Source organism: Halichoeres trimaculatus, unplaced genomic scaffold, assembly GCF_033239565.1.
Source record: "Halichoeres trimaculatus isolate MK-OKI-2021-1 unplaced genomic scaffold, fHalTri1.1 fHalTri1_scaffold_23, whole genome shotgun sequence".
In the NCBI taxonomy this organism is placed as follows: Eukaryota; Metazoa; Chordata; class Actinopteri; order Labriformes; family Labridae; genus Halichoeres; species Halichoeres trimaculatus.
In genome coordinates, this window is record NW_027437201.1 from 15237327 (window position 1) to 15265120 (window position 27794).

The 27794-nt window shown below is 41.0% G+C and overlaps 1 protein-coding gene across 3 annotated transcripts in view; it reads right to left on the reverse strand.

Moving 5' to 3' along the window:
• Positions 1-27794, reverse strand: part of ca10a (carbonic anhydrase Xa) — a 437188-nt gene that overhangs the window by 261650 nt on the left and 147744 nt on the right. The window contains exons 1-2 of one of the 3 annotated variants that reach the window (XM_074663962.1): positions 23203-23471; positions 22783-22907 (exon numbers count right to left, since the gene is read on the reverse strand). In XM_074663962.1, coding sequence (XP_074520063.1) covers positions 22783-22840 — 58 coding nt within the window. In that variant the 5' untranslated portion in view covers positions 22841-22907; positions 23203-23471. Of the gene's footprint in view, positions 1-22782; positions 22908-23193; positions 23472-27794 lie in introns of those variants that run through there. The other 2 variants (XM_074663963.1, XM_074663964.1) reach the window with 2 other exon arrangements.

Sequence of the window (27794 nt, forward strand, 5' to 3'; positions counted from 1 at the left end):
TCTCAAGCATTAGCTGTACTTAGGAATCCAAGTAAACAACACAGCACTGAAGCGAATGCAAGTGGTTTATATCAGAGTTTACATTGTTATAAAAGAACACAGGGACGATGCTGCACCAGTGAAAAGCAGTGTTACATTTGTTGGACATTGTGGAGGACATAGAAAAGCTGTAAACAAAACTGACAGAACATAATGTACCACTTTAAAGCCCCACTGTTCTCTATTTGAGAAATTGTGTGACTGTTCATTTGTTTTTGAGTAATTTCCCGTCAGACTGGATTAGCCAAACTGTCTGCCAAATGTTTTTGACAAATCTAACAGTTCTGATCTCAAAATAAAAAAATGAAGCTGTTGCTAAAATAGAAAGATGAGCTGTAGTAAATGTAGAGCTTCAATTTCCTAACCTTCAGAGGGTTTATTAACTTTTTTTTTTTAATTTGCTGTTGGACGCAGATGAACAATCTGAGTATGTTGGTAACAAAACACAGACTTTTAGTGCCGGTGATTTGACCTGGGTCACTGAGAACTGCGTTGCAGCCGTGAAACTCTTTTGACTATATTAATCCACAGAATTCCAAAAGATTTTGCACATTTATTCACTTAAAAGCTTTTAAAATAGCTTTAAAAATGTGGAAAAATTTAAGACAGTAAGCAGGGCCAAGGTTATGACAAACCCTGTTTGCAGTCCATCTGATGATCAGCTCTCGTTGCTTTCTCAACCTGTACACATCAGAAAGTTTACTCAAAGATCACGGAAGTTAAAGTGACATATTGCGGTGTTTCCTCCACTACATGCTCTCTGAGTGTCATCAGACTCTTCAGTTTTCTCTGCTGCCTCATCTCTTCCCTATTAGAGCAGGCAACAGAGCTGAACAGAGCCAGGCACGAGTGCTCATTTCTCCCCCCCTTCGATCGATAAGGCAATAATATGAGCTCCCCTGATTGTGGACGTTCAAATTAGTGCATGTCTGGCAGTTGCAGCAGTTGCATTTGTCAGCCTCTCCAGATTGTGAAAGTACCGGAGCTGTTTAACAATTCATGGCTCCAATCACAACATGAAACTCTTCACTGCTCCTGACTTTATCTGCTGCTGTTAATTGGACGAAACCAGACCCTGGCCGTGCTGCTGTGCCTGTCAGCAGGGCCGGGGACGGATGTGGTTACATACAGTGATGCCAGGAAGTAGCCACAGCCCGTCACTTTGTCTACAAGTTGTGAAAGATTCATTCTGCAGGAGGAAGACTTTATTTTCTTCTTCAGACTCTCCATAAGTATTCTCATATTTCTTTACAGGACAACAAAACTGAGCTCAGGTGCATCATGCTTCATCAAATTATCTTTGAGTCCACCTGTGGCATGACTTACAAAGGCACACATCTTTCCAATTTATGAAGTCAAAGCAATTTGAGTTTGGCGTCTGTCAAGAATGTTCATGTTCTGCACAGCCTCTTAAGAAAGTCTGTTCTCACCCTCGCTCGCGGCCCAAGTCGTCCTCGTGGATGCTCTGCTTTTTGTCCGACCACCTGCCGTCTCTACCCTTTCAACAACCTATTCCTCATAATTGCTTTTTTCCCATTTGCCCTGTCAACACATTATCTCCGCTGCTTCCCCTTGCAAGAAATTAACAAGGAGGCAACTCATTCAGATCCAGCACCAGTAATTATTGGCTGCAAGCTTTTCTAGAAACAGAACATTTTTCCTTCTGTGTTGTTGTTATTTTCTCTCCAGTTGTGTCCTGCAATTGGCGTAATTAGTTGATTACAGTCCTCCAGCGGTCAGACTGTCACCATGATGTCTGACTTCCTGCTGTGGATATTAAATCTGTCTGACTTGTATCATTAAAAAAAAAAACTTTTGTAACATCTCACAAAGCTCAGAGAGAGCTCCTGTTTTCACAAACCATTTGGTCAGAGGACCACAGTGGGAATGTGCTCATTTTAGTGTAATGCTTGCTGCAAATATTAAAAAATGTTTTGCAAAGTTGGTACAAAAATTTGGTGGTTTTGGCACATTTTTTTCCCACAACAGGTTCCTTTAAAGCTTCCAAGACTAATCCTCACCTTGAAGGTACAAAAACGTATTTTTTTTTGCAAACAAACTATATTTAAGCTAAGCTAATAATCACCAAATGTTGGTATTTATATTATTATGTGCACAAAAAGCCACAGCAGCTTTTATTTGTATACTGGATTAGAAAGTGTGATGTGAGAGGTGCTAACATGTTGGCGTGTTGCTCTGATACTTCAGATGATGTTCAGTAATCTGGTCTGGCTCTGGCACTGTTAGCACAGCTGTGACTCAACCTGCACTCTGATCAGCTCCATTACACATGAAAGCCATTAAAAGCTGCAGAGCCATTATTTCCATCATCATGTTAACTTGTGGTTTTGGATGCCATCGGCTCCATTTGTATTGTGTAGCAGTACAGCAAATTAAACTGTGAGCTAATGTGAACATGGATGTGAAACCATGAGCAGCAATTGAGGCATCAGCAGTTAATACATAGAGCTGTTTGTGGAGGAAGCAGAACGTCAGGAATATTGGTGTGTTTTATGGAGACATTCAGCTGAAACACCCTGGAGGGGAATCAAGGTTATTTAACAAACCTGAGCTCATTTCCCCACATATTTGAGGATTTTAGTGGGTCGCAGGTGTCTAAATTACTTGCTTGCTGCTTCAGCCTGTAGAAATAAAACATTCATTTATTCATCTGGCCGATTGCATGATCAGAGAAAGTGTACTTAAAGTTTTTAATTTGCTACAGGCAGACTCAGATCATTGATCTAAGGGTCAAAATGCATCAGATGCCTCTCCGGTCTGGTTCTACTCCTATTTTTAATGGGATGACAGAGTGGTGACACATCAATTTACAAAAATCAGATCGAGCAAGATAGTAAGTCCTGCACGGAAAATGATCTTGTGCAAAGCTGGCATAAGACAGTATGTTTACTTGCACGCAGCGTTCCAACCATTGATTGTAGAGTGGACAGCATGGCTCCGCCATTTACCATTGTATGGTTTTGAAGCCAAAATACCCCCGTCACAGGTGCTGTCATTGAATCTCATTCAATCTCTTCTTGGCTCTCACTCCTGATCTACGTTACGAAAAAAAAAAAAAACAAGAACGGCAGCTGCCAATCATCGTTAAACGTGACGTAAAGTCTTATTTTTAACCTTATATAACTAATGAAAATGAAACTTTTCAGAAAAAGAGGACTTGAATACAAGGCAGCCTAATAGTAACCTAAAATCACCACAACAAACATTAAAAAATTTCAACATGGTGTATTACTTTTTTGAAGTTTGACCACAGTGCATCTGGAATGGCTGGGGAGCCGAATTTTTTTTACCTCTAGTGCAGCCAGCCACCAGAGGGAGCAGTTTTATGGCAACCTCACTTTGAGCCAAGCAAGAAGACGTCCATTTTTTTTACAGTCTATGGTTCTGACCAAGGTCATACTTTGATCGTGAAGTAACAGCAGAGGTTCTTGCTTTGTCTTTGTATACAAACAGAAACAGACTTCAACCTCTGGACAAGAACGTCAAACTCCACTTCAATAGGCGGCGCTGTGTCCTCTTTTGGGAAGCAAAGCTGCATGCTTATCAATAAACTGATCACCATTTAGTGTTTTTTCTCCCATCCATGAATTGAAGAATGTTCAGTTCCTTGAGCTGCTTTAAAAAGATGGTTGTTTCCTCCTCACTCCAAAAACAAGACTTGCTGCTTTCTTTCACCATAGTGTTTTGTTTGTTGTGTTTGAACACAGCCACTCTATTCATCATGGTCTTCTTCTTCCTTTTCCGGGTTGTTGCTCACAATAAACGCTGAGGTGTACCAAGACCTGCCAATTCAGCCAAATCTGTTTGAATTGGACAGCAATTGTATTATATACATGTGTCAATCAAGCTATGCTCAGTCCGTTCTCGGTCTGACTATGCTTAGCTTATAAGCTTGTACTCCAATTTCTTAAGATGCATATATTGATTGTCTAGCAACATAACAGAAGCATCCTTACAGTTTGGCCTTTTATAAAACCTTGGCCTTTACCCAATCCACAATGTTTTTTCTGTCTTAAATTCATCTGAGGTATCTTCAGGTGGGACAATCAGTCCTCAACCAGCAGATTGACGAGTCACATCATCATCAGTCGAAAGACTGCAAGAAATGTGCATTTGAAACAGAAATCTTAGTAGACAAGAAACAAGGAACCTTTTTAGACCAATAACCAATAAATGGTCAAAGGTTTTTGAGCACTGGTGGATGCCTTTTCCTCCTACTCTAGTCACTGTAGCGTTCATTGTTACATTTGTAAACAAAGTAGTAACCAGTTAGTGGCTTGATGAACATTTTCTTGATAATGTTCAACTCAAGGTCAAATTTCTAATTACATTTTTTAGAGAGTGGAGAATAGAGAAAAAATGGTGGGACCAACAAATCGATATTCAATTAGAGTCAATGTTGAATTGGTGGATTCCACCGAGGAGGTGAAGGAGCTGCAGCAGAGACGGATGATTACCTGAAAGTTTAAGAAAATGGACTCTGAGGCAGGTGGGAAAACACCTTAATGACAAATAAACTCTGGGTCATCACATTTTCACTTCATGTCGTGTCTTATAATCAGCTCAGCTCTCATGAATAATCGGGGAGTCAGGATGAAACCTTGGAGTTATAGCTCTCTATAGTGGCATTTACATCGGCTGCTTTGTTTCCCTGCAGTGATCATTAGTAACCAACAGCTCTTAATGGTGTATTAAGGTTTTCTAATTGAAATTAGCCCGCTAATTGTCTTATCATTACGGCTGCTTTTTAATGGCAGGTACAGGACGAGGTTTATCCCTGAGTGTGAGGCTGAAGTGAGGAGTAGTTTTACCCTGGAGACAAACAGTGTCTCTGCCTCTAAAAGCTCAGTTTGGATGACTGCTGCTCACTTTTCATTTACTTAGACTTATTTGGGAGATAAAGAGAGCAGTTCTGGGTATTCCTGGAGCTCTTAATGACCCCTAAGGGTGTGAAGAATAACACCAATCTGCTCCGATGTTTATCTTTCAATGTCTTACGACACTTATAAGAATTTGCAAACAGAAACAGGATTCCAAAAGTTTTTCTGCAGGGCCACACTTTGGTGGATGAGAACACAAAAATACAGGACCACAACCTAAATCAAGTCTTGTAATCACATGAAGATCTACTTAAAGATTACTCCCTTACTTTTTTATTTTCGTTTAACTCAGTGATGCTTTTCGTTGACGCCTCACGTCTCATCACACCAGAAAAATGAGAGGAGAGGTGTATTCAGTGTTGTCCGGAGGAGCTGCACAGACCTGCCAATAATAAATGCAAAGCGCTGTCATTAGTATTCATGGAGAGGTGACGAGGCGCAGCAGAGCCTTCTCTTTCCTGAATTGGAAATGCCAGCCTGCTCTCACTCCTCAGTCTTTAAATATAGGAGCTTCATCAGAGGCCTGGAAGACGAGACATCCAAAGACAGAGAGCACAGACTCGTCCAGCTTCACTCTGTCTATTGTCTATTGTTTAAATGAGCTACTGGGGTCAGGTCAATCATTAAGAAAACATTCCACTCCACTTAGGACTTTGTTTGGTGGATTTGGGGTTTAAAAGTCTGTAGAAATAAGTCATATTGGCAATTCAACTCTTTAAAGAAATCATCTAACAAACACAACGCCCCTTCCTTTGTAGGCCTATGTAGAACAATTGGAGTGACCTCCAACCTTGATTTGGAGTCCTAAAAGATCTGTACTTGGATCATGTTGGTTTTTTGGAGAGTTTGTTTGTTTTTCTGTGAACAACATAACTCAGAAAGTAATGAACGGATCTTAAAGAAGTTTTCCGGAAATGTTCAAAATGGGATAAGGAAGACGTGATTACATTTTGGAGGTGATCCAGATCACCATCTGGATCCAGGATTTTTGTAAAGGATTCTTTATCATTGTGAGAGGGGGCGTTTTCACCATATGTGTATAACTCCACCATAAATGGATTGCTTGGCAAAACAAGACAAGACAAGGTCACAACAATTTATGACAGATTTAAAAGTACGATCCAGATCCTGGCAATATTCTGGATACTAAGATTTTGAATAAGAAATATGTACTGGGTCATCATAATTTTCAGCACTGTCAGGTAACAAATTATTGTACAAACCTGCAACTAACACCAAATTGTAGCAGACAGTGTGCTGGAAGGGGATATAACACTAAAACAGGGCTAAAGTGTTGGTGACAATCATAATATGCTTGGCAAAGCTCTGCTCTCTCTGAGTGCTTTTCTAGTCATCCATGAATTCATTTACTTCAGAAAAGCCAAAAAGTTTTGGTGACAAAATGGCAAAAATTTAACAACTTTCAGCCCATTCGTCTTTGTTTGCTCCTGAAAACTTATACAAAAATAGTAAATATTTCTTGGCAAGCTTTACGGACATGCAAAAACAGATGCCGCTCTATTATCTCAGAGCTGATTGCTTTATGATAAAGGTCCAACACGTCAGTGATGCTTTACTTTGCCTATTGGACCACAGACTCCAATATGTGCACTGATGTGAGGAAAACTGTCATATTTTGAAACTTAAGTCCGTGCTGACATTTGTGGCAGAAGCTATGACAGAAACTGTGTCAGAGCAGATGACTTATTATCATTTCTAATGGGCTTCTCTCAAATGGAACACAATGAGGGGATTGTGTTTAAATTACCTGCAAAACTGAGCTCAACTCCGGTTTGAAAATGGGAAAATGAAGGATGAGTCACCAGGTGATGCACACAGGACACAGTATGCAGGAAACACAGATGTAAAGGTTCATTTCTGGCTCCATTTATCCGTGAGAGTGTGAAGATGAAGGCGTGTGATCAGAGGGACCACATGAGGACAGCTTCAGTACTTTTAGGAACCTCAAAAGTTTCACGATGACCCCCCCAAAAGGACACCCTGTCAGGTTGAGACATCCTGAGCAGCTCTGAAGGACACCATCTTTTTGTGAGGCCCAGAACAACAACACACACTCACAGGATTCCCTCTGGTCACACACATTTAGAATGTGGCAGATGTTCATTTTAGGAATAAACTCTGAGATTGGAGGGAACAGCCGCACAGCCCTGATGAGTTTCATTCAACTGGGCATGTGTGCATACGGACACACACGACACACACTCGCACACGTAAACAAAGCACTCAGCCGGCTTTCTTCTGCAGCCTCTGTCAGAAGCAGTAACACAGAGACTACATCCAGCAGCCAGAGGAGATGCATCCTGACAAGATAAAACACTGTTGTGGTGAGGACATAAACCGCTCTGAGTACATCCAGGAAACCAGGACTGTCCTGCTCGTGTATCTGTTGTGTATATGTGTGTGTGTTATTGTGGCTGCATTGAAGTGTATTCCCCTGTGTAATGTGACGTCAAACAACATCTGGATCACTTAGGATGCTCCTTTGCAGCTTGGCCCTCGGACACGAGGCCTTTAAATATGAAAGCCACCTGTCTGTTTCATCTTTTCACTTGATTATTCAGAAACTCAAGGTGAAATTTGCATGATTTGCTCTGTGTAGGAGAAGTTTTAGATTATCTTTATTGGGTGTCAGGAGAAACTTTCTAGGTTTTCCAAGTCGACACAGAAACTCTAACCCATGTTTCATCTTTGGAAAGAGGTTTTTAAATCCCATTACAGACATTTTCATGCCTAGCTGGAGTTTTTTTCTTTTTTTTATTTAATCAATACAAATATAAACCTAAAATAAAAACATAAAATATAAAAGTGTGGGAGGGACTGAATAATAAAGAGGACCCAGAATGCATCCCTGAGGGACACCACAAACACCTTTTCTGAACTTCTGCTTGACCTCTAAAAGAAATACTCCTTCACTTAAATGAACTTTTCCGTCAAAATCAAAAACTGTAAAAAAAATGGATGTCAAATACTGCTACCCCTGGTGACTGGCCTCAGTATAGGTCAAAACATTCGGCTCCCCAGTCAATTCTGATGGGCTGTGGTAAAACTTTAAAAAATCAATACACCTCATAAAAATGTTTCTGTCGTCCCATTGTTCAAGTGATTTGAAGATATTATTTGGCTGCCTTGTAGTCAAGTCCTCTTTATTCCGAGAAGTTTCGTTTTCAGTAGTTATAAGAGATTAAAAACTAGGCTTTTTGTCACATTCAACAATGATTGACAGCTGCCGTTCTTGTGTATTCTTTTCGGGGATTGTAAAATATGTCAGGAGAGAGAGTCAAGAAGTGATTAGACTCTTGAAAGAAAAAAAATATATATGGTTTTGTCACTCGGCTCCACTCCGATTCTTCCAGAGTCCGTCACAGTCTCTAAGCGCAGATTCTGGCTACTCAACTGATGACAATGGCGGTGCCTGTGAAGGGAGTATTTGGCTTCAAAACCGTATAATGGTAAATGGCGGAGCCACACTGTCCACTCTATATACAGTCAACCGTTAAAATAGATCCTGAAGTTGATGGTGTGATATATTAAAGGTTATTTTGAGTCAACACAGCCATGTAATAGACGACTCCCTGCAGTCCCACAGAAGGTCTCTGGGTTTACTGGCTATAAACCAGCTTTACCGCTCTCTGTTATGACATGCTTTGCATGTCCGTCAGCTTTCTACAATCTCTGTATTCATCAAAGCATGCTCAATCTACTGGGGAAAGCATGTGGGGATTTTCAATTAGCTCTTCTTCCAAAAGCAGTGTTTATTATTGTTATTCCCCCCTGACCCTCACTTTTCAGAAATCAATTCAGCATCCCAACATTCAGAGTGCTTGATGGCACGTGGGCAGAAAGCCTCGCTCTGTTGTTTTTATTTGTTTCTCGTTTATGCACCACGAGTGCCGACAGCTCACCCCGACCCTCCCTGCCTCCCCCGGCCTCTTCCTAGACTCCATTAGCAGCGTTGCTCTGGTGGGCGAGATGTGATGAAGTTAGGTGAGGATCATAAATGTGATCATGTCAGTTTCACTCCTGCATGATGATGATGGGCCAAAGTACACAAACATAACCCCAAGATGAGCAGAGATGGAGGGAGTGATGGAAAATGTACAGAGGCTGAATAAATATCAGAAAAACAGCATGAAGACTGTGTAAAAATCAAACACAAAGGCAGGCGGGGAGTCATGAATTTCAATTATTAGTTTATCGACTAATAAAGAGCTCTGCTGAAAGCTGCTTTATTTTGTAGTTTCAGGCTAAAATAAGCCAAAGGAGCTCATAACACACTAAAGGTGGCCTTAAACTCTTATATGGCACAGTTATTGAAGCATTTATTTAACCTTTCTGACTGCAGTCGTTGGAATAATGATCAGATTGAAGTTCTGTGATTACATATTGATGTAAGAAGTCTGCAGGGGTGTCACATGCATTGAGTTTAAGAAAGAAAGCTTGCACTTTGCAATGAATCAAAGACCCACACTGGTTGCTTTCAGTTTTACAGGGATATCCCCCAAAACAAAGAATCCTGAAACAGAGATTTTAAATCCACAGTTCAAATCAGAAAAAAACTCTGATCTTTGAGTCTGACTGCAGCTTGCACTGAAACATCAGAAATATTCCTTTCACAGCTCAAGTGTAGAAGAGATTAAGCTAGTATGAAAATCAGAGGTAATAAAAGTCTAGGGCTGCAGCACATCAACAAAAAGTAAGTTAGCAAGAGGCTAAGTGGTTCTGCCTCTATTGATGTTTTGCTCACTATCTGACTTCCTTTTTATGCAGTTACGCTATTTGACTTCTGAGTCAAAGGATGGTGTGTAAACTTCGGAGTACATGCACAATGTCAACTGAGATGCACACATGACGGCGTAAATCAAACCCTAGCTACATCCCAACTTTGAAAAATTAAACTTCTTCTATTTCAGTCAGACTGACATGCCAAGGTGTCCAGATCATGAAGGCATGGTAGAGACCGTTTATGTGAGAAAAGTGAGGCTGGAGGGAGACTTAATTCCACAACAACACCGCTCATAAACACCTCATAATTTCTGCGTAGCTTCACAAGCTCACTCAGGTCTGAAGCATCCTGTTTTGTTTTTTTCCACAAACATCTGAGGGTGTAAGAACAAAATGTTCCCACTCCATCTGAGTATGTTCCCAAACACCATCCTCCAGTTAGCTCACAGCTAGTATGTGTGTGTGCAGTCTCAGTTTGTGTGTATGTGTGTTGATCTATGGACCTGAGGTCCAGCTGACTGACAGGTTTCTGTAGACTTTGGTTCTGTGGAGGATGTCGTACCTCTCCAGGTGTCCGGCTGGGGTGTGGGTGGTGTACCTGACGGCCTGATGGGAAAATTGTTGCCTCAACACCAATGTCCTTTTCCACAGTGAAACTGACACACCTGCACCTCTCCTGATTTTTAAGCGTAGGTCGATACAATAAGTAGAAAAACATGTAAAAACTGGAGAGAGGGACATAAGGCCTGACATTAAAGACTTCAGCTCAAGGAGCAAAGTAGGAAAAGAGGAAACACTTTTTGATATATAAATTTGTCTCTTTGCAAACTTTAAGCATTTGCAGCCCAGATTTATTTTTCAGGACTAGCCAAACGCACTCATGAGACACATTACCCAGCAGCACCAGGAGCCCCGCTGGCTGCCCCCCTCCCTCTGAATCAGGTCACTCAGATCAGTGAGCAGGTGATTTATCAAACGCAGCCATACATGCATGAAGCTGCTGCCATTAGCTTTTGGCACTGGACCTCCCCACGGGAACACAAACTATAAAAATATCTTTACTGTGCTCTGAAATGTTTGTCTGAAGTTTTACTGGAGCTATGAAGAACAGAACGTATGTTCCTTTCACTCTAAAAAAAAAATACATCACTACGACACACCTCAGAGGATTTCACGGTGCTGTCGATTTGCACTTCAAACGCTAACAAGGTTTGAGGTCAGTGATTGTTCAAATCACAGTGAGAGGCTCTCTCTGCTGCCTTTGTTACGTTCATATGTTCATTATTCCTTCAGAGAAGATTGCTGTGAGAGGACCAATCGTTGAAATTCAGAAATTAATTTTTCTTTGCTGTATAGCCGCTTTTTAAGTGTGTAAGTTATTCAAACATGATAATCTAAAAAACAATCTGCAAATTAACAACTCAATGCAACGGCGTTTACAATGTGCCATCCATAAGAGGCTCAGGAGTGTCCTATTCCTCCTTTGGTGAAAGAAACTGTTTCTTTAAAAGCTTGTTTTCTGTTGCAAACAGCAGAGAAGAAGTAAAGTGTTTGGTAACACTGGGTTATTTACTACACTTTATGAAAAATATTCCAAACCACAGCGGCTAGATTGGATTAAGTAACAAAAGTCAATATCTCGTCTGCTTCCCCACAGTCTCATTACTCATTTGCAGAAGGGAGAGAAAATGTGTCACATCTCCGGCTCTGATTTATGGAAACTGAGGCTGGTGCACAGGCGAGATGCCTCGTGCAGTTTTAAACACCGCTCTCTCTCGGCACATATTTCCTGTCACTCTCACCGTTAGATATCCAATAAAACGGCAAAATGCAATAAAATCATGTGTAAGAAAATAAAAAACTCAGTATGGTTGAATGTTATAAAACACAATCAGCTCCTCTGCATCCACAGACATCCCTCTCTGTCCCAGCTGCGCTTTAAAGGCAGACAGGAGCAATTTCAAAACACAGTCATCCTGCAGCTTACAGGCCACAATCCCATCAGGAGTCGTCCTGTTATGTGTTTAAGATTGCATAAAAAGTATGTTTATTCATGGAGGCCTCCTTTGCTTCAGCACTCACAGCACCGTCTCAAAGGAGCAACATTATTGAAATGCATTGAGATGTCTTACAGCAGAATCTGAGATATGCAATAAATTCCTCTCCTCGAGTGAGCACGGGTTACATTCTCTGCCATCTGGTGCCACGACAAATACAGAACTGCACATGTGTGTGTGAGAGTGTGTGTGTGTGAAATGATTTCATGTGCTCTGATCACTCAAAGAAACACGACAGGGGGAGAAGAAGGAGCGAGGCGATTGGTTTTGTTAATGGCTGCCCATTAAGCTAAATGAAAGCTGATGTGAAATTGATGAGTTTGTTTTGCGGCTGGTTTGCATATGGAAAGCAAATTTATTAGAATCAGGATTCTCTCTGCGTCCTGTGAGGCTCTTAATCATGGGAAAGGAAACCTTTCAGACCAAATCTATTCATGTCAGTTCTCATCAGTAGAGATGAGAGCTGATTTGCCTCACACGGGGCAGCCAGACACCAATCATTGTTTATCGAAACACAGCGAAACGCCGCGAAAACGATGGAACAGGAGCAGAGAAGGGAGTCACAGGCATTAAGCAGTGCCATCTGCTGCTGCTGTGTCTTCATGCCACCGATGCATCTGATCAACGGTAGATAAAAGTGGTCTTGATGTTATCGAAGACTCACAGATGAGGAGCAAACAATGCATCTGAATGTGCCAACAGTTTAGAGCCCTGCACGCAGCAGCAGAGCTCATTACAGGGCCTGCTAATTGTAGAAAACTTGTTAGGAGTCTCTGGATGCTCTGATGGTGACTGCGCAGACTAATCTAAAGGACACACAGAGAAGGCAAACCTCAATATTCTTAAAGTGTTTGTATCTTTAAAAAATAAAAGTGTGTGTCTCCTGATTTTTAAAATCAGTGAGGAAAAAAAATACTTACACAGCATAATAGGAATCTAAGTTAAAAGAGTAGAGCTTGAAAGATCACTTATTGGGAATGTTTTCCAAATTAACAGATAAATAATAAAAAATCTGCCGCTGTAAACCTGAAACAACTTTTTGAGCCAGGGCTCTTGAGGAACTGCAGTCATTTTGTGCTTCTACACCAGCTTTGTTTTGCAATTCCAAGAGGTTGCTGCACGAGAGCAAAAAAAAAAAGAAAAATGTGCATGATATAAGTTTAAGATTAAGCAAATGCTAACGTGATATGTTTTAAAATTTTTACAAAAGATGTGCATGGATCAACCAAATGGTGACCTGACCTGTTGCTTTCTGGATTTTAAAGACTGTAGTACACAACAGGAAGTAAAGAGTTTGATACACACTTTCTGAAGAAGAGCCTGTACTTTGATGTTAAACATAAAAATTGAGTCTTGATAAAGAAAAGTTACAAAAAAAAGTTATATTTTCAGCTAAATCAAAGATCTTTGAAGAAAAAAAATTATGAGAAAAAGTTTTAGGCCTTGACGAGGTCAGGAAGATATGATTCGGCAAAAAAATAGCCAAACACTTAGAGCTGGTGTGTTGACACTTCATAAGGATTAATATTACCTGTTGTGTGCATAAATAAATGTTTGAAAGGAACTTTACTCTTCTATGATTCTGCTCTGGTTAACTTGTTCATGTCAAAATATGTCAGAGGTGAGAAAACACTGGAACTGAAGGAGCTGGTTTCGTTGTAACATGTGGCATTTTCAGACTCGGCTCCACTCACAGTAAAACTCGATTCCCTGCTGTGGCTTTTTCAGGCTGTAAATTTCTTCACCAAACAATGAAAGTCCCCACTAATATGGAAATTAAGAATCCCAGACCCAATGATGAGTAGAATACAGCCTACTTCCATAAAGCCCTAATTTCAGGGCAGACTGTGGCACCAAAATGTCTAAAGGTTTAGAGCAAATCATAACTAGTTATTATAAATAAAGACTTGTATTCACAATGGAGGTGCAAAGAGGAAAAATCCAGTGCGTGATGTTTTTGATTTGTTGAAAATTAGAGGAGATAAAACATGAGTCCTGTAAACTCAGTGTTCATGTGTATTAGTGTGTAATGTTTGTGATTAATATTTATGGACTCTAATGGAATAATGCTGTTGGCTTGTATAGCTCTGATAGAAACATTACATTATCCATCAGTGCCCACCTCCTCTTTGTTTAAAGAGCATGAAATCAGGTCAGCAGCGTACGCTAGGACTGTGCTGTGGAGGATTATTGATCGCCCTGCTAATGGCCTGGGTGTGTATACGTGTGTGTGTACGTTTGTGTGTGAGAGACCTGAGAAGCAGGCGTGTTAGAACACTCTTCATGAGGCAGAGGCTGCAGCGGGGTTTCTGATGGTGGACAGCAGGGGTGCACCATCAGATGAGAAACACAACAAATCAATCAGCAAAGAAGAAATCATCTGAGAGGGCGCAGCTTTTGATTGTCTGATTAAAAGTGATTAATCACTGTGACACAACACACGCTGCTGTGCATGATGGAGCTGTGTTCATCACCTCTGCAAGGCGTTAAGACAATCGACAGAGAAGAAAACCCTCATCCTAAAGCTCAGATACAGACCTGTTTGGACTGAGATGATGCACAGGTTCAAAAAGGAAGACTTCCTTAAACTAAAATATTTTCCTTTAGGTCATTTAGTAGTTCTTATTTTCTCTAAAAAGGGGGTATTGTACTTTTTTAGTCTTTATTCTGTCCCTCTGGCGCCCTGCAGTACCTGTTTAAAGCTCACCACTCCACAAACCCCCTTGTCTCTGATTGGCCAGCACTCTAGGAGCAAGGTCAATATGTGGTGAAGATCCTGTGCTACTTTTATTTTTGTATACAGTGCATCATCCCCTTGCCCCAAGCCAGATTGATAGACCAAACATGGAGGTGAGATAAGATTAAATCCAGTTTTATTATTGCGAAACTCAATCTTGAACAGTTTTGATCCACTTCAATCTGAACACTTCAAAGTTTTTTGCAAGTAACAGTGGCAGGACAAACTCAACCTCCATCGAGCAATCAACTGCAGCCTCTGCTCAGCTCACTTTTAGAGAGAAGACAGTAATTCAGAGAAGAGAAATAGGATTTTAAAGTAAAAGTTGTTTCAGAAACTTTTAAAAGAGAAAAAGTGGGGTTCAATATAAACCTTGGCTAAACAGAAACTTTCTTTACTAGTGGTCCAAAGCTCTGCAAACAGCCCATAATCCTTCAGGGATAATGTGACAGGGGACAGCAAGGTGTCATCAGCGTGTCAGCTTAGTTTAACCAGTCTCTGCGAGTGAACATTTAAAGACATGTAGGATTGATTATCTATTACCCGCACTGAGGAGCTCATCAGATGGCTTCAGACAACAGGGCTGCGTGTCATCCACGACTGCTTAAGCACTCAGAAATGTGTGAAGGATCTAAGGGAACATCAAGGCCAAGTGTGCAGAGGCCATTGATTGGTCAGAGCAGATTGGTTTGAAAATGGGAGAAGATTCAACACAGAAAATCAACACAATGTCAGAGCTCAACATCAGGCCTCGAGGCCTTGGTTTCTCTAAAGGAGGTGCTTGTTGTCTTGTCTAACAGTGTCTGAAACAATCTTTCCAACAGCAGAGTCTGGATGGAGCTGCTTGGGCTGAAACCCTGCAACAATCATGCCCACTTCAGGCAGCCATTTGCCGGGGTGCTCTCTACAACTACTTTCCTTGTGTACTACAAGTAAAACACGAATTCCTGCAAGGAGAAAATGGCGGGAAAGTGTGCATCTTCATGCCATTTTGTACAATTTACAGGGTTGAGACAACAATGACATGAAAAGAGAAAAATAGCCTTCAAAGAGAGCCCTGGGAGATAGTTCTGCAGCAAGGAGCAGCTTGTGTGGGGCGAAAGTAAAGAAAGTAATCAAGAAGGAGACAAAAGTTTTCTTTCCCTCAGTTAACTACAGTTACAGACACTAAAAGAAGGATCAATTTCTGTCACTGTGATGCAGGATCACCTCCTCCTGGTGGCCTGTCAGAGGATCTAACATGGCTTAACCGGGGGTTAAAAGGGGCAGAGGTTAATTTAACCCAGTGCAAATTACTTTCCAACACCTCTGTAAACAGGGAAAATCCCCCTCTCCCGTCTCTGCCTCCATTGATTCCCTTTATTAGGCAGATTTTTCCATGTAGAGTAGAAACCTCATGACCTGCTGGAGCAGCGCTGCCATCAGATGTGGGTTTGCTCTAACAGAAGGTTAATCACAGGCAATCATTAACACGACTCCTCCATTTAGAGGCTGTCCCTGAGCCCACAGGTCTGATCCTCTGGCAGCTTTATGTCAGACAATTTATCTGAAGACACAGGGGAGAGCGCGGAGGAGGTATGCAGCTATAGATGAGAAAAGTCTGATCTCAGCTCAGTGAAGGAGCAGGGTCCTCAAGAAGCTGCAAGAAAATATTTTCTCTAATGTGATCAAAAAAACTCTTATGAACAAGAATCAGGCACACAACCTGTAAGATAATGTGGCACAGTGTGCAGTGGAAAATATGACACTCCTGGTTTCACTAGTGTTGTGTTTGGATGTGGAAGGAGTCTCTACATAGATTGAAGTGCAAAGAGATTAGATCCAATCCTTCCGTAAACCAAAGATGTGTTTTTCATATAGCAATAATCAAACTAATTAAAGCCAGGAGCACCTGCAGGTAGGTGAGTTAACATGAACATGTTTGAAGAAACTTAATCACAACAGACTTGTGTAACAAAATTTAACCCCTCTCTTTAACTGTACAACTGAAAATGGAGAAAACACACACAGAGCGTTGTTTGGGTTATATAAATGCATAGACTGATGTTGAACCCACTGGAACAAATCAGAAACATGCACATTTAGGCCTGAGCCACAGAAGCCTTACTTATTTGGTATTTAAAACTCAGAATACAAGACACAAGACAGTTTCATCTTTTTCTGTATGTTTTTAATAGATCATGCATTAAAAGGAGCACCTATAATGGTGCATGATGAGAGGAGATGGCAGTAATGCTGTGCTCTTCTTCTGGTACCTCTAGATCAGCCTTTGTATAGGCACACGATGGGAAAACTTCCTCACATCACCTAATGTCCCAACAGAAACTAAAGCCTTGGACATACGTTGCAGGGTATTTTCAAAAACTAACACCTCCACCAATTCATTCTTAAAATTACTTTTGTCCACACGTAACAGGAAAATCCTACAATAAATCCAGCTTGAAGCAAGCTAAACCCATATTTGGCAGTGTTTTTCAGCCGTAAACCTGTGCAAGCCAATCAAAATGAACACCTCATTCAGCTGTGCCGTTTAAGAACCAAGAACTCAGTTTCCCAGAGTCAACAGGAAAGCATAAATTAACCGAGTTTTCCAAATCTTCACTTCGGCTGGAGTTTTCAAAAAAAAAAAAAAAAGAACCCATGGATGACAGACCTTAACATACAAAAACATGCATTTTCCCAGATATTCAGATACATGTGGACATGTCCTAAAGAATCAGAAAAGGTCCAACATAAAGGGCTTACTTTGACTATTTAAATGTGATCTTTCTGCTACTGTTAGAGATGGGTACCTTTCACATCTAAAACAATACGGTGCCGTGCAATCAATATCGGTGCTTAACGGTACCAATTTTCTGTACTTTTGTGTGCTAATATGGTGCTAATAAGTTTTTCAATCAAACATATTTATTCTTCAACATATAACCTTGCAATGCTGTGTTCATGTTCAGCAAGAAAAACGCCTCGTCTTCCACTCTTTCACAGTTATGAAGATGTGTTTAGGTACCTTAGCATGGTACCTTTTGATTTTAAGTGAGACAGTACTCTGTACTACAGGGAGAATCCGGTCAGTACCTATCAAAGTACCTAATTCGGTACCCATCCTTAGCAGCTGTCATAACCAAAAAGTATCACCAATGCACTTTTCAACAGTCTATTTTAATACTACACACTTGATGTAAAAATGGAATTGAAATATTACTTTCTTTTACTTTGATGCCAAGTTACTGTTTGTGAGCTAAGCATACAGGTGCAGCTGATTAGAGTGACATCAGGGGGCATCACAAAAGCCAGCAGGGCACTGTTCTCAGCGTGCAAATGATAAATCCCTCCTCAGTGTTTTAATTGTTCCTCAGTTTTTAACAGCACTCAAGTTTCAGCACCTTTGAGTAGTTTTCTAAACTTTCAGCCCTCCACCCTTCGAAATCATACTGCCAGAGACCTGGGACCTCCTGTAGAGGGGATACACTAACAAGCAAACCCAAAAACAGTCAGCTTTCATAAGTAAGACAACACTGACTCAGGAGATGGAGTTTCACTCATGTTAAAAACATGCTGAAAGTCTCTCAGTTGATTGACACATCCATCACCCCATCCTGCACCCCAAGCGGAGTATCTCATCAAACAATAACCCAGAGTGCAGTGTTCAGCAGTTTCTCTGGAGGGATAATTACATTATCATGTAGACCTCTGGGGGACGGATCACGCTGCTTTATTTGATGACTTGTTGGTGAAAATTGGCTGACAGGATATCCGAGTGCTCAATCATCTCTACCAAGTTTTCTGAAATCTTCACCACTATTCCTCCCTCTTGTATGAGCAGTATTTTCACTTTCAGGAGCTTTATTGTACCTTAAATATTTCCACTTGTTGATGTCAGCGACGCGTTTATTCTGATAGCTTCAGTCGAGCGTATAAGCAGCAGGTACTTGCTGCAGGCTTCGGGAAATCAGAGCAGATCTGTGATAAAAACTCAACCATGAAGTGTATAACAAACACTTAAAGTGCCAAACAGACTGCTGCTCACAAAACAAATCATCACTCAGACTTTCCTGCTTCAAAATCAGATTCTCTTCTTGTGTTGGAGTTAAGAAAAAAGTGAGTCATGATGATAAAAATCAGATCTACGAGGCAGAAATCCTCCCAGCAGAGCAGCAGCCTCCAGCAGCCTCCGGTCCCACTTATCTCCTCATTTATTCCCCGCAGACACCCATTAGGTGATGATGACAGAGCTATGACAAAGGTAAATTGATCACTTAATCAGTCTTAATTTATGAATTGATGGCTCCTGATTAAAAAGCAACACACCCACGGCTTTTCTTAACAAATCAGTTGACTGACGGCGTGCAGGAGACGAGAGACATACTATTAGTGAGTGCATCCAACTCTGCTCCCCCAGGGCAGGAATCTGAGCAGTGTGTATTCTTTGGGTAATGAGAATATTTCCTTTGACTTCATTATAATACAAATATTTCAGTCCTGAAGATTCAAACAGCTATAAATAGACTGTAGACTCTCACTCCTTTGGCACTCTGTTGTTTATTTCTCAGACTACAGGCCGGTCTGTGAAGTGGTCCAGCTAAAGGCGAAACCACAAAGAACCAGTGTCAGATCTCTGGTGGAGTAACGTGTTTTTTTCATCTTGTTGTGACATCCAATCTTTGATTTGCTCCCAGCAGAGACCAGATAAGAGCAGCTGTCCGTGCATCCGTGAGCACTTCCACAGCTCCACCACCCCGCAGGCTTCGGCACCCTACTACGAGGTGCACGGCAGCTCGTAAGTTGTTATTGATTCTGACCCTCGGTGCCCTGCTCATTGAGAGGGGGGCAACAAACTCAGTGCTTTACAGTTCAGAAAGATTGCATTTTAGATAAACACCGTCAGCGGCAGCACAGGGAGGTCCTGCGCTGATAAAAAGTAGAGTCAGAGTAAATACCTGGAGACACTCTGATTACTATCTTCACAGTGAATTACAGAGGAAACTGTCTTTTAGGATGAAAACCGCTCCCACCCATCCTTTCCCAGAAAAAAAAAAATACAGCCATCTCTGCAGCCCGGGGGTCAGATAAAGACGGACTCTTCACAGATGAAGACTCTCAGGTGGATGGAACGGAGGATTGGCCACCGGAGAGAAAACACAGACAGAAAGTTCCACTCGTCCCTCGTCATCTCTGCACCAATGGCTCACAGAGGTCAGAAGATGAAGAGCACAACTAATCAGGAGGTAATTCCTCTGATGAAGTGACGGATTAATCAGCTAAAGTGAGCTTTTTCATTAAGCAAACTCGGATACACATCCCACGTGTGTTACACAGAGAAATTAGAGCAGCAGGTAATAATGTAACACCAGTGACACACACAGACATGTCCCATACTGGTATTAGAAGAGAATATTAATAAATACTGAAGAAAATAAATTCCTGTTGCTCACGGCCTGAATATTGATGGATGTAGCTCTGGAGCCTCATGTTGCTCTTTGATTCCTTTGCAGTGGATCCTTAAAGCTTTGAAATAATATTGTTGAAATAAAAAAATTTTGTTTTTCTTTCAGAGGGTAAAAATAAAAATATGCATTCACATATTTTTTTAACAAAAAGGGCATCACCTTGCATTACAGCTTTCAATTTTATTTTTTTTTTTTTTAATTCTTGAATTTCAATTTTTTTTAATTTTTGCAAATTTTTAAAATTTTTGCAAATTTCTTTTTTTATTATTTCTGCACAGTTTTGCAAAAAAAAATTTCACTTGCAAATTTTCAAAATTTGAACAAATTTTGAAAATAAAGCAAATTTTTTAAGAAAACACTTTTTTAATATTTGGCAAATTTATGAAATTTTGTCAATTTTTTTGTTTTTCTAACTTGCTAATTTTTTTGAAATGTCTTTTTTTTCATTTCATTTTTTTGGGGGGGGTGCAATTTTTTGAAATTTCGAAAATTTTGAAAATTTTCAAACTTATTTTTGATTTAATTAATTTTGCAAATTAAAAAAAATATGACATGACATATTTGGATTTTTGAAAAATATTTGCGAGTTTATTTAAAAGAAAAAAAAAAAGACCCAATTATATAAACACAAAAAATTCTTCTTTTGGCAATTATTAACTAGATTTTTACTGTGTTTAGAATTTTGCACACTTTTTTGTTTTAATTGTGAAGATAAAGTAGATTTTCTGGCTCCTGAAGGAATTTAATCCAGGTGAGCTGAGGCGTAATGGCTCTTATGAAAGAAAAGGATACAGGCCGCTGCATTAAAGAGAGGTTTTTTTAAAGGTTTTCTCCACATTCATCAGTATTCTGCCACCCCTCCTCTGACATCACATGCCTCTCCCTCAGGAACAGATTGAAGGAGGGAGATAGTGTGAGAGGTACACACAGGAGAGGAAACATCCTGATTCTGAAAAAGCACCAGAGGGCAGAGGCGCAAATACACACACGCACAAACCGTGCATAAGGTGTTTTTAACACCACAATACAGTAGATATGTGAGCACACATTCTACGATTCACGCACGCAAAGAGCAGAGTTCCTACACACATTTTACAGTCTGTGCAAACTACTCGTAGACTGGAAATAAAATAGCAGCAAAACAAGTTGGATGGTTCCACTTAATGGCCACAAACGGAACAATTCAACCAAGTTTTATGAAATAAGATAAAATAAAACTCTCAAACATGGCCCATGTCTCCTTTATTGCGCATATTTATAGCCGAGAGTGGGAGAATCTTTCAAATGCAGCCAGATTTCACAGAACTGAGAGCGATAAAAACAGAACCATGTGTACACATGACTTTATTAACTCCTCAAAACAGAGTCAGTATTTATGTTTCTGCCTCTGTGTTCCCACACACTCTTTAGTCTTGAATCTACACAGAGTTTTATGCATGTAGCCCCGGGAGTGGCTCAGCGGGGTTTCTGGAAGAGTTACAAGTTAGTGAAGATGATTCCTGAGCTCGGAGAGGAGGTGAAGTGGGATTAGAGGATGAGATGAGGAAGGGTGTGAGGCACAGACAGACAGAGAGGGAGAAATTAGATTTAAATTTAGCAGCAGATAAGAAAGGGTGACACTGGGCTCCTGGATTAGAAAGAAGAAAGCACAGGAGGTGAAGAGGTTAGAGACAAACAGGCAGAGCGTGTTGTGTTCTGATTTTCCTCAGTATCAGAGAGCGTGGAGATAATAACCGTCTCATCCATTAATGTATGATACACGAGGTGATGCATCAGCGGCCTTCACTAAACCAGAACAGCTGCAGTCTTATCTTTGTGCAGACAGACGCTGGACACTGATAGTCTCTGGAGACGCCTAACATCTCTTCTTTTGAGAGCAAGCACATTCAGTTTTTTGAAGTTCAGCCCAAATATCGTCACAGTTACCAGGAGGAAATTAGAGAGGAGGACTAAGAAATTATCATATCAGGAGCAGTGCTGATGAGTCTACTTGTGACTCCTGACATGCTTGAGGCTCTCATAAAGGTTTCAGTGTGATGATTTGATTTACTTTTAATATTTAGCTCTAGTCTTTTCTCTGGTTTCGTTTGATTCAGCTGTGATACTTCCCGAATTCAGCCCAAACCCAAATTTGTTTTTGGGTTTCAGCTTGAAAATCACATTCACATATCTCTGCAACTACAGCCTCTGTTAGAATTATTAAGGTAAAATATTAAAAGCAGCTCATCAGCCCATCAGCTCATTCTTTCACAAGTTTAAATATATTGATCTTCTGGGTCAGAGGTGGTTGGATCACAGCAACTAAAATAAAAATTAAATTCTGCCTCAAAATGAAAATGACTGATCCAACAAAGACTGTTCCCAAGTTTTATCCTTCAGCAAGCTTTAAGGAGCAGTCAGCCATCAGAGTCTGAACATCTGACCCCAAAGTTTCAGCATCATTATTAGAGAAACAGGAAGCTGCATCCTTAAAGAAACAAGAGGTCACCTTTTCCGGTATGATCACAGACAGCAATATAAGAAAGTTAATGTGTGTGTGAAGCTCACAGATTACAAAAGGACAGGAACAGGATGACATAATGTCTTTGCGTGTTTCCATTCAAATGACAGAAAATCTCTGGAAAACCATCAAACAATGCTCAAGCAAGAGCTACATTTGTGCCATTTCTGCACCATCTCTGCCATCAGTGCAAAACCTGCACAACAGGTGCTCTCCTCAAAATCCACCAGATTACTCCTCACTGTTTCACAATTTCAAAGAAAACCACACAGAGGAACTTAAGTTTGACTCCAACTTTAGCAGATATAACCACACTGCACCTCATCCTAGAGCTGAAGAAAGACTGGATGAGACTTACTCTGTCTGATGGGTTGATTTATGGAGCCAAGAAGTCCAAGGGGGATAAGGAGGTCCATGGATGGTGGTAGAGTTGTGATGAAGACAGCTCAGAGTTGTTTCCAGTATCCTCATGAAAAACTGGTTCTAAATAGAAAATACAGAGAAACAAACATGTGATTCATAGTTCACATAAGTTAAAAAAAAAAATCACACATGCAATCATTCCCTGACCTGTGGTTGAACGTGTAATACTTCCAAACACACAAACATGTCCATGTGCAGACTGTTGTTTTGTAAAAGCAAGAAATCTGCAGGCAGTCCTGCTGCTAAACTGTACTCCTGCTGTGAGTCTAATTTGTTTAATAAGGCACAGGCTAATACAATTGGTGAATTGGTGATTTGACACCACTTCAATGAGTAGCTAAGAGACCTTACACACCGTTTCTGTGATGACAGAAGTCCGGGGTCAGCTCAACATGAGTGATGAGGAAACCCAAGAAGCTCAGGTGTCTGCACATGTCACACAAGCACTTGATGACTCTTTCAGGGCGTCAAAACGTAGCACTGTGACATCCAAAAACTAAACTCGAAGGAAGTTTAGAAAGTTGGATCCGTGCGCTCTGTGCATTCGCGCATTTGGAGCAAACACGCGTGTATGTTTCACACGGAACACGATCCAGAGCGGGTCAGTCTGATCGGATGATTGACACCTCCTGAGAATTGTTGACGCCTGTTAAATCAAACGAAGGCATCAACTCCAGGCTAACAACACAGATGGCTAATGTTAGGGGAGGAAACGCCCTCCTCCGGACACAGAACGTTGGTATCAGATTGTCAGGAATGATTTCGATGTGACACAGGTGACTAACCAACAGCAGCGTTGATTGGCTGAAGAGAAAGCCTTTTACTGCAAACCATCAAAGATAGGAGTCCGTTTATGGTTATGCTGTTTGGATATGATGCTGCTTTTCTGAGTTGTTGTAGAGTGATGAGGATAGAGTCTAAGCTTTCATGACAGTATTTTGGGAAATTTGTCTAGATGGCGCCATGAATATTTCCATATATGGTCATTTAATTTGTTTTGTGTTGGAGCTGTGGTTTCTTTTTTTTTCTTTTTTTCTTTTTTTTTTTTTTGTTCTCTGCAGCTATTTTTTTAAATCTCTTTTTGTTGTCTTTTTTGCATGTTGCAACAAGACCTTAACTATTTTGATAACTGAGGGACCTTGTGACTAAGGCTGAAAAAGTTGCCTTGTCAAACTTTAAAGACAAATCTAATTTCTGTGTTGCTGTTTGATATCCAAAAACTGCATTATCCCTGGCTTAATGAGAAAGTGGAGAGCAGCACCTGTCAGGCAGCTAAACCACAAATAAGAATTTTTTTTTCTTTATTCTGAATGTTTCCTGGCAGTTAAACACACTTTATCAGTCTCACATTCCCACAACCCTGCAGAAAGGTGCTGCTTTGGCAGAGTTTGGTGCTGTATAGTTAGCTCTCTGCTGTTCCTCTGCTCTGCTGTGCGTGTGTGTGTAGCTAAGCCCCACTTCTGGTCAATAAAACACTCAGACCTCCAGCTTTTATGCCGTAGGCTACATCCACCGCAGAGATGTAGAGCAGAAATCATCTTATCGCTTCTTGTCTCGTCCCGTTGGTCAACCAGGGAATAGCAAGTAGTTGGAGACTTAAAATCCTCTTGGTGAGACTCTTTGCTCTGAACTGACCCCTTGAAACACTGGCTGCGGATGTTCTGTCAGCTGCACGAATAAATACTGCATTTGTTAAACATTTGGGAAACTTTAAAGTATATTAAACATGTTTGGGCTGAAGAAGGAAGATCTGTGAGATTCTGTGCACTACTTTGTGAGTCTGCTTGTGTGTGTTTTATCAAAGTAAGGGAGGTGGTACACTTACTGGAGGCTCATCTTACACACACACACATTAAGGCTGACACACACTGGCATGTCTCTGTGGTGGAGGGCGGGGCAGTGGGAGGTCCAGGGTCTGAGCATGGCAGACGGGTCGATAGGCGTTCCTCTGACTCTCCATCCGTCTTGTGTGTGTCTCTCTGAGCAGGAGCAGCACTGAGAAGCCCCTCGAGGGTTCACTAAGAGCTGCCCATCAGTCAGCACTGACATCCAAGACATCCAGCCTGACCTGCTGCTGGCAGCGGGGTACAGTAAAAAGAGGCATGGCGTGATCAAGGTCGGGCAGCAGTCTGCTATAACAGCTCATAACTCACATTTTAAAGCTGAAAAAGTGTCAGGTGGGAACGAAATAAGAACTTGTTGTGGTTCTTGTGTTCTGTCATTCTGAATGTTTCAAACTCCTGTTGTTGAATTAGAGAATCTCTTCCTATCCTGCTGTAACCAGTCACTTTGTATGATCACAATTTTCTTCCTTGTCGTCCTGTGTAATAGAGTCAGACTCTGCAGAAAAGATGGAATCCTAAGATGTGATGCAGTATAAAGTGAGCCACAGACTTCCAGCTGTGAGTCTGAAAACCAGCGATGAAACTGTGCTCCACTGTGGTTTTAAAATAATTGTTCAGGAGCTTTCCAAACTATGTCAACGTGTTAAATAATGACAAATGATGAAAAATGGAACAGATGGGTGAGTGGGATTTCTCTGTCTGCGGTAAAACTTTCATTACTGTGATATTTCTCGCTCCAGAAATAGAAACATTTGAATATGTTGGGATCTTTAAGAGAAGGATTCCTGTTTCAGCTTCCTGTGCTCTGAGACATGTCATATACTTGTTATTGTGCTTTAGAAGAAAAGTGATCCTTGAATCTGACGAGCACCTTCAGCCTCAGAGACACAAAGTCTTATACTTCTCATATCCATAGCCGATGATCATTTACGAACAGAATGACTGTGTTTTCCCATCATTACCTCCCTCACACTGTAGCTCCCTCTGATGGAATGAGTTGATAAAAGTAGACACAAATTACCCAAAGATTATCACTTCCTCTTTTAAAGCAAAGTCTTTAAAAACAACATCTAAGAGGCTATTATGACTTCAGGCAATTTGCATGTGAATAATCTCTGCTCCGCGACAAAGGAGCAGGCAGTAAATGGATTTACAATTACAAAGGCAGCTCAAATGAAGAGGATAAAGTGTACTGATACTTTAAACACTGCTCTTGTTTTGATTTGCTGAATAAATGGACTATTTTAAGAGCCCTCATCACGTCTAATTGAACTCTTGAGTGATACTTGGATCAATACCCTGCCCGGAGACTGATTATCATTTCTATAAAAGTGAGCAGAGTTGGTTCTTTAGGCCTTCATGGAGAGCTGTGAGATGAGTCAGGGAGTGAAGTGTTGGACTGGATCAGGAGGGCAGCATGGAGAGGATTGTTTTTCAGTAATGATGAATCTTCGACAGGGTGTACATGTTTGGTTTCTTAATCATCACTACATCTCATTCCTAGCCACAGAAAGAAAACCCCGCATTTTCTTCGAGCGTATCTTTGCACAGTCATACACATGTTTTTCAAGCATCTGTCCTCACAGTTGAACTCCAAACCAACACACATTGAAAAGACAAACATCCTTCAGCTCAGTGCAGTTTACAGCAGAAAAGATTCTTGTGAAGAGCTGAAGTTGTAGCTCCTGGTGGTAACTGTGGCGTACTTGTCTGCTTGTGCAAAATAAAAGGTTTGAGTGTTGCTGTGGTGTGTCATTAAAGACAAATTTTAGGACATCTGTGCACCAAAGTTTGATCATCTCTCTTCTAAAGCTTCTTAAAAACCTCTTCACCTTGAACCTCTGAGCTCTTCCCCTGAAGGTGTTTGAGGAGCCGTTTACACGACAATGGTTTTAGGGTAAAACACAAAAGTTTTGTCGCGATTCGGCCTCACGTTTACACGGAAACAGCGTTTAAGCAGACCTAAAACACAAACTTTTGAAAACAGCCTCTAGAGTGGAATTTTTCTGAAACGCTGCCAACACCATTGTCATGTAAACAATTACGTTTTCAGTGGAAATGCTGACATACAGTTGTTATGGTTGACTACTATGTTGTGCTTGTGCTGCTCAATCTGCTGAATCAACAAAATGTGCATCTTTTCCACTTCTGCACTTCATATTCACCAAAACACCAGATGATCGGCTCGACTCTACTTTGGCGGAGATCTGTCAAAAGCCACTTCTGGACAAGACAGTTATAGCGCCACCTACAGGCCTGGAAAGCCAACTACAGCATTTTCAGTCCCTCAGTGTTTCTGCGTAAACACAGATTAGTTTCACTGCATTTTAGCATTTTCAGATGAAACGTTGTCATGTAAATGGGGCCTTAAGATGCCCGCCTTGCTCCACAGGTCACCTGAGGATCCTGCGAAAACAATCGAAGTAACCTTGATTATCTGAACTGAATCATTCTGTATCATTCTGAGCTTTGATTCCTCCTGGTGAGTGATGACAGAGCCGACATGACAAGGATGAGGTGATTATTTTCTCTGTTGTTGGTGCCTAACCACAGACGGCCCCCGGAGTTTATTTCAGTCCTGTTGATGATGATGGAACATCAGTTTGATGGAGGCTGAGGCGGAAAAGAAGACAGGAGGTGAGTTAAGTGAATATAGATGTTAATTAATCATAAGCCCTGAAGTTACCGTCTGCCCAGCTACCATCGCTCAGCTCGAGCTCTGATTAGCTTTGACAAGCGCTGTTGGCAAGATGACTGGTGAGCAGGTGATGCTGGATGTAGGGGTGAAAGAACCAGGAAGAGGTCTTTGTTAGCAGGTCCCTGTCCCTGTGGGGGCTCTAGATAAAGAGATGATTATGATGGTGGACTAATGGAGACACTTTTGGTCCCAACTGAGCACTGAGAGCGCATGCTGATCAGAGTTTTATCTGACCGCAGACTGTCAGATATTTAATGTATATCAGAGGAAATGTTCAGCCTTTAATTTCTCTTTTTTCAGAGCTGACAACAGAAGCCCTGACAGTTTGGAGGCATGACCCAGTGACAGTTTTTACAGGCTTTTGATGAATTATCTTTTGATCTGCAGCTTATCCTGCAGATGCTG